General features: G+C 48.7%; 2 protein-coding genes and 1 non-coding gene across 5 annotated transcripts in view; 1 reads left to right on the top strand and 2 right to left on the bottom strand.

Annotated features, from left to right (window-relative positions):
- Positions 1-589: 589 nt before the first annotated feature.
- On the bottom strand, positions 590-8,292 carry KPNA2 (karyopherin subunit alpha 2). 3 transcript variants are annotated; one of them, XM_051797676.1, is made up of 11 exons: positions 7,740-8,292; positions 5,602-5,714; positions 5,369-5,506; positions 4,845-4,933; positions 4,052-4,320; positions 2,884-2,978; positions 2,531-2,794; positions 1,696-1,929; positions 1,430-1,612; positions 1,173-1,322; positions 590-1,063 (listed from the first exon to the last, which is right to left on the bottom strand). In XM_051797676.1, exons 1-11 carry the CDS (start codon positions 7,789-7,791, stop codon positions 971-973), a joined length of 1,680 nt encoding a protein of 559 aa, XP_051653636.1. In that variant the 5' UTR covers positions 7,792-8,292; the 3' UTR covers positions 590-970. The 3 variants fall into 3 exon arrangements, with proteins under 3 accessions (XP_051653636.1, XP_051653638.1, XP_051653637.1); XM_051797678.1 differs by lacking the exon at positions 7,740-8,292 and adding an exon at positions 6,442-6,584; XM_051797677.1 differs by lacking the exon at positions 7,740-8,292 and adding an exon at positions 6,044-6,167.
- A 160-nt stretch (positions 8,293-8,452) lies between these two features.
- On the top strand, positions 8,453-8,525 carry TRNAR-CCG (transfer RNA arginine (anticodon CCG)). The gene has a single exon. It is a non-coding gene; the product is annotated as a tRNA-Arg (tRNA).
- Positions 8,526-9,153: 628 nt separating this feature from the next.
- The window catches only part of BPTF (bromodomain PHD finger transcription factor), a 62,029-nt gene continuing 61,184 nt past the window's right edge, over positions 9,154-9,998 (bottom strand). Inside the window, exon 35 of the transcript XR_007906268.1 lies at positions 9,154-9,683. The gene's annotated coding sequence lies outside the window, so the exon portion shown is untranslated. The remainder of the gene's footprint in view (positions 9,684-9,998) is intronic.

Here is a 9,998-nt window from a genome sequence, read left to right as displayed (position 1 = left end):
AAGTTTTTCCAAAAAGCTGGAAAACAGAACTACAGTTCTTCCTCTCCACTCACCACCCACCCCACACAACCACCTCTAGAGAGAGAATGGGTTCCTGTGAGTAATGACTTTACAAATGAAGGGACAAGAAATTTCAAGAAAATACCATCATTTTTGCCCTCTAGAGCAGGAAACAGCTTCAAAGCCCTTCCTAAACTCTATCCTGAACATCTGTACAATTGGTTAAACTGCTGTACTTACCCCTCCTCCACACTATTACCTGCAATTAAGTAGCACTTCTGGTCTTTAAATATTTCTCCAAAAGGCAGGAGCTAATTTAGCTCAGTTATGAACAGGGTAAGATGAATCAGATTTCTATAGGAAATATCTGGAGAGAAGCAGCAATTCCTTGGTCCTGCAGTAATAGAAGGCAGGTGTATGTAGAAGTCAGAGCTTGGAGTGCCCAAAGCTGTTCTAAACTCACCATCTTCAGCATTGAATCTCTCACAATTTAGACTTGCCTTCATGCCATTATCTACTTTTGACCAGTTTTACTTACCCTATCAAAATCAGCCCTTGAAAGAGCAAGTGACACAGCTGAATTGGATGTACTGATAACACTTTATTGAACTTCAAGTAAAATCCTCTTTAAAAGCCTGTTGTGTGTTGTACAGCAACAGGTCAGGTAGAAGGTTAGAGGCCTGCAGAGTGGTGGCTCATGCTCTGTCAGAGGCCTGTATTGCTCCACTTGCATTCTTACTCCTGACAAGGACAGAAAGAGGAAGTATTTACAAGCAGACCTCAGAGAAGGACATTTACAGTTGGGAATTCACAGACATATATAGTTTGAACTGTTCAAGTACGTTTCAGTTGGATAAAGTGCTACAGGACACAGAAAAGGCAGTAAAAACAAGAGGAATTATTAAGACAAAGAGGTGGCAGTCATTTATGTGCTAAAACCACTTGTAGGCAGCTGCAGTATCTACAAGATCTAGAAGTTGAAAGAATTGGGGGTGTTGCCCTGGATTTGGAAAGTGTAGCTGTCAGCAGTAGCGTCTGGTACAACATTCTGGTCTTCCTCCTCCTAGAAGGAAAAGAAGAGAGTGTTGAAATAGCAGTAGCATTTTAACCTAGTAGCCAGTGCTAGAATAGAAAATGAAAGTGGAAAAAAACCCAACCCTGCAGCCACTTACTTCTGCTGAGAAATATTTCTCAATGATGGTGGATGAGGCTCTGTACACTTGTTCATTTTCATGTGACTGAAGAGCTTCAATTTTGTCTAGACCCCCACACTCCTCAATCATGAGGCAAAGTTTTTCAGTCTCATTAATCTTCTCAGCAGCCTGTGAGAGAAAAGCATGGAATCACCTCGGGAAGGACGTGTGGCAGCAGTACTGGAGAGCCAACAGCAGCAGCTTGGACAACAATCAAGGAAACTGCACCCACATACCAGGAAGATATTGGAAACAGCATCCAGGATAACCAGCACAGTTTTGCTGTCCTTAGTTGTGAGAAGATTCAGTAGTGGTTCAAGAACACCAGCCTGAACAAGATACACGATCTGGTCAATTGTCCCACCGCTCGTGTAGTTCGTCACAGCCCACGCAGCTTCCTTCTGAGACTTGAAATCCCCCTGCAGAGGTAAAAGCAGAGTGTTTGAACACAGACAGTAGTAAGAGAAAAAGCCTAAAAATGGTCAATATAGGTTTTGCTTACCTTCCTCAGAATGCCAATGAGATAAGGCACCAGGCCATGGTCCACCACTCGCTGGATCTGATCCTGACGCCCAGCAGTGATGTTGGACATGGTCCAGGCTGCTTCTTTCTGAATGTTGTTTTTATGGTGGGAAAGGAGACTTGGAAAGACAGCAAGTGCTCCTGAGTCAATAACAAGCTGTGTCTGCTCATCAGTACCAGTGACAATATTTCCTATGGCTCTTAATGAAGGAGTCTGAAACAAAGATGAATGTAGTACTTAGGAAACTCATTCAAAACTAGATTATATTATACCAGATACAGCCATACTTGTTGCCCATCCACTCTAACCTTCCCAGTTAACAGATGATATGCTCTGTACAAGGAGTTTCAGGTTCCTACTTAGCATTACACAGGCAGACATTAAGGATGCTAAGACTGTACACCTTCCAAGGCCCATCTGCAAACAAACACCCAGGACAGAGCTCAGGAAAACTACCTGCTAAGTACTAATGCAGCTTTATCATACTGTAATTACAAGTGGGTGCTGTGCACACTGTAAACACTGTCCCTAGAAGTCGGATTTGCAACAGCAGTTTGAAGGCAAGCTTTAAAGAATGTTGACTGCTGTGCTGGGCTGAGTTAAATCCATGATTACAGAAAGCAGTTTGACAGTCACCACCACAAAGCTGGCTGCCCTGTGTGGAGCAGTCTCTACGTAAGGCAGAACTCAAGTCTCACCAATGCAAAACCTAGAACAAGGATCTGACTTAGGTATGAAAAGGATCATTCAGTTATGTGGATGCTACTTGATTTATCCATGAAAGCAACAGCAACCTGCACATCCAACAACTTACCATTATTGGCAGTTCACTACACCCCAGGAGTCTCACAAGTTGTGGCACCAACCCGGTTTTCACAACAACTTCTATCCTGTCATTGGAACCGTCTGTTAGGTAGGAAATGGCCCAGCAGGTGTCTGCCAGCACCTCGGGGTCCTCGTGGTGCAGGAGGCGGACCAGGGTGGGCAGGATCTGCTGGATGGCTTCGATGGGAGGGGCAGGGTTCTTGTTGCGACACAGGTTTGAGAGGGTCCAGGTAACGTTGCGCAGATATCCCGACTGCAGGGGTTGAAAGGAAGGGTTAGAAATGGTTTAATTTGCTTTTACTGACTTCAGTCGTTGTAATGTGAATCCCACTGCACACTTACAGCCAGGGAGGAGAGGTCAGGAACAGCGAGGAGACTCAGCAGCGGCTCAATTGCACCGTATTTAATAACCAGATCTCTGTAGGCAGAGCCATCCCCTGGGAAAACACAAAAAACAGCCAAGTGGAGACCAGAACAGAGGGACACGTGCACACAATCATTATGTGTTAGTGGAATAGTTCTTCTCCTGCTTCAGAAAGGCTAGAAGAAATAAGAGGACAAAGGGACTGCTGCCATGGTTAAATCACATGACAAGCATGTGTTTTTCTAATCAAGCCACTGAGCTTGATTTTTTTCTGTAGGAAGAAGAGGTAATGTTTTCTATACATCTTTTCTTAGGAGTTCATAAACATGTAAATCTCTGTTTAGTTATTTGGAAACATACCTCAGCCCTACCACTAGCTCAGAGCTTCCCCCACAATATGGGACTTGAAATGCATTATAATCATCTGTTGCATGATTGACTGCTATAGTATAATGCTGATGGAATGTCAGTTTGACTGAAAGGTCAGTATTGCAAGGTATAAAAAAATACTTCACAGTTGAGTTTAAAGCTTTAAGGACAAGTTTTAAGAAAACTCCAATCAAACGTGTCTTTTAATCAAGCTCATTTTCTCTGTGTGAGGATTCACTGTTGTCTGTAAGGCTCAGCTGTTGGACCACAATACAGCAAATAAAATAAATAATGTAGTTAAATATTGTAACTATGTTTTTGAAGAATGGATCCAACGCTAGCAGATCAAGTAACCTTGAGAGGAGCACGAGAAACTTCAGGATATAAATACTTTCCCCACCAGCAAGCAGCTGTTTCAAAGCAAGGAATATTGGCCATTACATACACAATTGTGAGTCACCTGCTTCCTCCCTTCCCCCTTCCAGTCAACACACAGAGCACAGCTCATTGATAAATCACAAAAACATTAAGTGAGAGACACGAAAAAGGTTTGTGCTGTAGCACATTTAAAGATCTCTCAAACCTGGACTGAGATCTGGAAGCAATGCCCACAGGTTGCCAGGCATTGCATGAGCCATCTCACACCAGGTCTGAAGACAAAGAGTTGCTCTGAAGAGCAGAGCATGTCATTACTTGAACACCACCGGGGCAGAGCTCCCAAGCAGCTCAGCCCTGCACAGCAGGGGTGATGAATCAGAGCTGTGTGCATGGACATACCTGCGATGTTCCCCAGTGCCCACACAGCCTGCTCACTGATGTGGGTGTGGGGGGAGGCCAGCAGGGAGATGAAGGCTGGAATGGCCCCTCCATCCACCACCGCCTTGGTTTGCTCCGAGGTGCCGGATGCGATGTTGGTGAGTGCCCAGGCAGACTCAAACTGGATGGGGCTGCACTCTGCTCTGCCCAGGAAGGACACGAACTTGGGAATCAAACCAGCTCGGATTATGTTGTCTATTGGGGGCTGCTTCTCTCTTGAGAGGAGTTTCCTAGGGAAGAAGGCAAACAGAAAACATTATTTTACCTTGTTGTTCAGATCTCTGCTAGCAAAACAGTCTTAAAAGAGGCATATCTAAAAAAAAAAAGTTTAGCATTGTCTTAACATTCAGAGAAGGCAACACAACACAGCATAAAGGAGAAATGCAGAGAAGCTGAACACCAGCTTCCTAAGACTCTGCTAACATAGAATTTGGCATGTCTTTACTACTTGAGAGGTTCTGTTCAGACTCTGAAATAAAGCAGACCTGCAAGAGTCATAATACATCTGAATTGCTGAAGGTTTCTCAGCAGAGGTTAATGACTGCCAGAAGCAGCACTGCAGCAATACTCAAGCTTGCTAAAGGATATTTTAGATCTGGAAAGAGAAATGAAACTTGGTATACTTAAGTCCCAGTCATCTTACAGTTCACAGTATTCTAAGGTGGAATATGCACATGCAGCCACTTAGCCAATGCTCTCCCCTTGCCTAGTTACTGGTGTGCACAGCTGAGTTAGGTCCCTCTTAACTGCTTACCTGGCAGCTTGAGTAGCCTGTAGCTGCAGCTCCATATTATTACTATTAACTCCTTTGACTATTTCTTCAACTGACCAGTGTGCCAAAACCTGTACAATAAAATAATAATAAATTTATTAATAATAAAAAAAAGTTAATTCTTTGTTGGGAGAGAAATGTGTATTCCCAGTCACAGAGGGCTTTTACACAATGGCACCAATGTGCCCCAGTTTACAACCAATTTGCTTATTATCACCACCATGTGATACTCCAAAAGCCTGTTAGCTACAGCTTCACCTGCAGTTATCTGAACTGCTGAAAGCTTTCTTAATCAAGTGTTTCACACCAGTTACACTGAGCTTAAAGTGTAGCTTCAGCCAGTTGTGTTTGAGTGCTTTCCATCAGAGTTGATAGTACAGACACTCCAGTAGTTAGTACACAGGTAGTAGTGCTGTCCCCTCCAAGAAGAGATTCACACTGGCCTGGCTACAGGAGCTCATATTGAAAGACCATTCCAAGTGTGGCCATTCCAAGTACCTGCTTACCTGATTGCCCTTGTTTTCCTGAAGGGGAGAAGTTGCATCGTCTGGTAAAGTGCTCACATTTCTTCTTTTAAGCATCTGGTCGTCTTTCTTAGCTTTCCTCAGCTCCACATTGACTTCAATGCGCCGCCTTCTCATTTCCTGGAGGACACACATTGAGTAAGTTCATGGCTTTTGCAATTCATGTTTAAAGAGATAATGGCTGGCTAAAGCACTAATTGCACCAGAATACTCACTGTGCTGTCCTTTCCTTTGTTCTTGAACCTGTTCAGTCGAGCAGGTGTATTGGCATTCTCATTAGTAGACATCTTGCTTGCTAGATTTTTGAGAGGAGCAGATAAAGACAAGCCTGAAAACAGAGCAAATAAACAGCAAGTTTACTCCACGAAAGTAAATTAAAAATTTAGATCAACACTCGAGAATGAGAGGCACTTGTTTGTATTAGATACAATAACAGCCTCTGACTTGGACAACAGCTGCCTCTTTAAACAGCCCGATGTTACAGCAAAGCTTTAGCATCAACACAGAAGCAGAAGACACACTTACATTGTTAAGACAATTTCAACCACAAATATTATCAGAGTCGTTATTTTTGGGAGCAAGATAGGTCTTCCTTCCCTCGGAGAGCACACACACATTTAAATGCTATTTGAACGCTTTTTTCGCTGTGTCACGTACTCGTGCCGCACAGGATCCCACCCAGCCCCACCCCGACCCTTCTGGGAAAGAATAGCGAGCGTTTGGGCCAGCACAGGGAGCACAGCGAGCACAGGGGCGTTCGCTAAGCCGGTGCAGCCAGCAGCAAACAGCAACGGCTCCACGGGTAACGAGGCAAACCCCTGCCCCTCGGCCAGCCCCGGCCTGACCCACTGCGGCCACAACCCCGCCGGAGCAACAGCCCGCACAAGGATACAGCAGGATACACCGGCTCTGTCAGCATAGCAGAGACACGAGAGGCTCCGGAGGGAGCCCCGGCAGGGATTGCCGGCGGAGCACGGCTCTTCCTGACAGAGCAGCGCACGGCCCGCGCCCCCCCGGCCCACACCCGTGTCCCGGTGTCCAGCCCAGGCCCGCACCTGTCCCGCGGTGCCGCCGGTCCCGCTGCCTGAGCCGCACGCCGCTGGCACTGCCCCGGCCGCCCCACGCGGCGTTTAAATTTCCCGCGGCCGCGCGCCGCCATTGGCCAGTTCGAGCCAAAGCAGCGCTCTGATTGGCCGGTTTGAAAGCAGCTCGCCTCGCGTAGACGGGGCGGGCCCGGCCGGATGTTACGTGTCACACGTCCCGGTGCCGCGGCGTGGGGGCGCGGGGCACGCCGGGAGTTGTAGTGCCGGGGCCCGGCCCGGCGGGACCGGGATGGGGAGGGGGGTGTTTGTACCCCTGAAGGGGTTTGGGGCAGAAACACCCACCCACTGCCTCGCGCACGGCCCAGGTTCTGCCTCAGTGACCGACAGGCACCACAGGCTGCTCCTGAGACAAGGGCATGGACTGGCGGGATGGGGGGAATGGCTTCCCACTGACAGAGGCTAGGGTTGGATGGGATATTGGGAAGGAATTCTTCCCTGTGAGGGTGGGGAGACCCTGGCACAGGTTGCCCAGAGAAGCTGTGGCTGCCCCATCCTTGCAAGTGTCCAAGGCCAGGTTGGAGCAACCTGGGCTAGTGGCAGGTGTCCCTGCCCATGGCGGGACGTGGACTTGAATCATCCTTAAGGTCCCCTCTCAATCCACTCTGTGATTCCACGATTCCATGACCCCCTGTGTCTCCTGGAAGCACAGTGCATAGAAATTTAGGTGTGAGGCTGCAGCTGAGGGCAATTCCACAGCCATCAAGGCAGATAAAACTAAATCAGACGGAATAACAAAAGGATTCCTGCCCTTGTGGCTTGGCCTGAAAAGGAACAGGTCTGGGATTGTTTCCCATGGGTTTGGCCTGCTCATGAGGGATGGAATACAAAAGAATACCCTGTTTCACAGGAGATGTATTTCAAATCATAAAACCTGGGGAAAAATCTGACTCTGACAGCAACTCCATCATCTCAATATACCTGTAAAGCACAGCTCAGATAGAGAAGTGTCAGAGATGCACATCGATACGTCTGTGTGCTAAACCATTACATTAAACCACTTTATACTGGTCTGTAGGTGCACACAGTGGAGGATTTATGCAGAGGAGGAGGAATTACCAGTGACGCCTCACACAGTGTTTTGGTTTTGGGCCTTACATTTCTGAGGTTTGTAAAGAAAATCACAAAAAACAGTTAAGTAAGAGCAGGGAGTCAAGAGAGGAGAAAGCACGTTACTCAGAAAGGGAGACATTTAAAAGGACTATTTTGACAGAAAAAAAGGCCGTTCAAAAATAGAAATTGAGGTAAAACACCTGCTCTCCTGAAGGATCGGAGGGTTGGCATGAAGGAATCCCACTGGGTCATGGATCGCTGGCAGTGCAGGGTCCGGAGCAGTGAAACCTGGGCACAGGGATGAGTGTTGAGGGCAGGGAGAGAGCCGGGAGTGCCTGGGACACTGAGGGAACTGTGTGAGGTGCTGCAGGTGGTATGGGGGGTGTGAGGGACGTGTCCCAGCTCCAAGGGCTGTTACTGGCACAGCCAAGCCATGGAGAGGCGGAGGGAGGCCAGAGAGAGGTCAAGGTGGGACTGAGGTAATGGGGCTGCAGAGGGTGTGAGGTGAGAAAAAGGGTTGTGAGGGGAGACTGAGCTGTGAGGGGTGAGAGCTGTGAGGGGAGAAGGGTCCCTGAGTAAAGAAGGCCGAGTAGTAGTAGAGAAGATCGCCTGCACGGGATGCAGCCAACAGCCACAACACAGGAACAACGGCCAGGACGGGACAGTGTCAGGAAACGTCGGGAGCCCGTGAGGGGAAGAGTTTCGGGACAAGGATAACGAGGGTGACGCGCTCCCGCCGAGGGCTCGAACGGGCTCTGAGGCGCGGGCGGGGCCTCGGGGGCGGGGCCTCGAGGGCACCGCGGCCAATGGCGTGCGAGAAGGGCGGGGCGGGAGAGCGGCAGGGCCCGCGGGGGCGGGGCCAGCGGCGCCGGGCGGAGCTCTTACTGGGCGGCGCGCGCAGCCTCCAGTGGGTGACCCAGTGGCCTAATGGATAAGGCATCAGCCTCCGGAGCTGGGGATTGTGGGTTCGAGTCCCATCTGGGTCGGGCCGTTTCTATTTTGTGTCCCCGTGGCGGGTCCCTCGCCCACCTGGGACCTTCCGACTCTTTTACCGCCCCCAGGGCCCCTTCCCGTTCTTCCTGCAGCCGCCTCCGTCCCGCCGGGGTCCCGCGGCCGCCCCCGTCCCTGCCGGGATGTGGCCCCGGCGCTGCAGATCCCTGTTTTCCTCAGCCCCGCTGCTCGGGCGTCCTGGAACAGTGGGAATGCTCCAAGCGTTACTGGAGCTGCTGGAATGGTGGGAATACTCCAAACGCCACTCCTTCTAATGGGGGTCCTGTCCAGGTAAAGAGGCTGGAGGAACTCAACCCCAGCACAGGCACAGTAAGGGTTGAGTTACAGCACCGCCTAAGTCAGCAGGAAAATCCCTGGAGCGCAGGGCTGGGGGATGCTCACATGTCCATCCATCCATCCAAGTGCTCACACTCCTGCTTCTCTCAGTCGCTGCAGGTAGGAGCAGGACACGAGGTACGACAGGAATGCAGGAGCTCTCCTCTCCCTCATCCTTAGTTTACATTCCTATTCCCACACTAGCTCTCTTGGGATACTTCTGGCCTTAAAATGGTAAAAGTAACAAAGGAAAATAAGGATTAATAAGCGCTGCAGTAGAAATGTAACTCGCTGTGTTAAAATGTCATTTATTTTGCACATTATTTTAGTTAATTTTCTGTATCTTCAGCCATTGCTGCTCGAGGTAAAGCCCTGAGCTTTTAAGAATCTTATTGAACTGCTTAATTAACGCAGGACAAAACAGACTGCTTAAACTGGACAACCATCCATGCCCCAGGCACTGCCAAAGGGAGATTTTCTGTCGGGGGTGGGTTCCAGGAGCCTTTATGGGGTTTATAAGTTGTTTGTTGCACCTTGAGCGAGTTCACAGACTTCCACAACACCCAGGAGCAGCCGGTGAGAGACACTGTCACAATGGAAATGTTGTGTGGCAATAAGGTCACATAGAAATAAGCCCCCTTAATTCAGTAATCCAAATCAGGGCTGGCTTGGTGTGTGAAAACTTGCAGAGTTCTTCTTGTTAGCAAAGGGAGATTTCAAAATAAAGCTGTGTCGGATCAGCAGAGCTTTGCCTTGGGCTGGACAGTCACTACTGCCTTTTTCAGTCTGAAGAGAATCACTGGAACTGGTTCCTTAAACTGAAAGAGGAGATTACCAGCTGTGTAAGTGGAGGTGGCCAGAAATCCCCAAATATGTTCCACTGCAATGCACATCCTTCACAGATGCAGTGAGGCTGCTCCAGCACCTTCCAATTCCAATATGAATTCTCCATATCCAATAAACCCTGACCTGTTCTGTATGGTTTTTCTCTACAAAGTGCCATAAGAGGCAAGACTGTCCCCCAGATAAAAAATCTGTTGCTAAAAACATATCATTCCCAGCACACAGGGGACAGCAGCAGCACAGAGTTATTCCCGATGGGAAGAGGTGCTGGAGCACATCCCTCCTGGGCA

This window comes from Manacus candei, unplaced genomic scaffold (genome assembly GCF_025592945.1).
Source record: "Manacus candei isolate 608988 ecotype Guabito, Panama unplaced genomic scaffold, ASM2559294v1 h1tg000047l, whole genome shotgun sequence".
Classification (NCBI taxonomy): domain Eukaryota; kingdom Metazoa; phylum Chordata; class Aves; order Passeriformes; family Pipridae; genus Manacus; species Manacus candei.
Note: the sequence above shows the minus strand (reverse complement) of the source record. Positions and strands in the feature narration are given on the sequence as shown.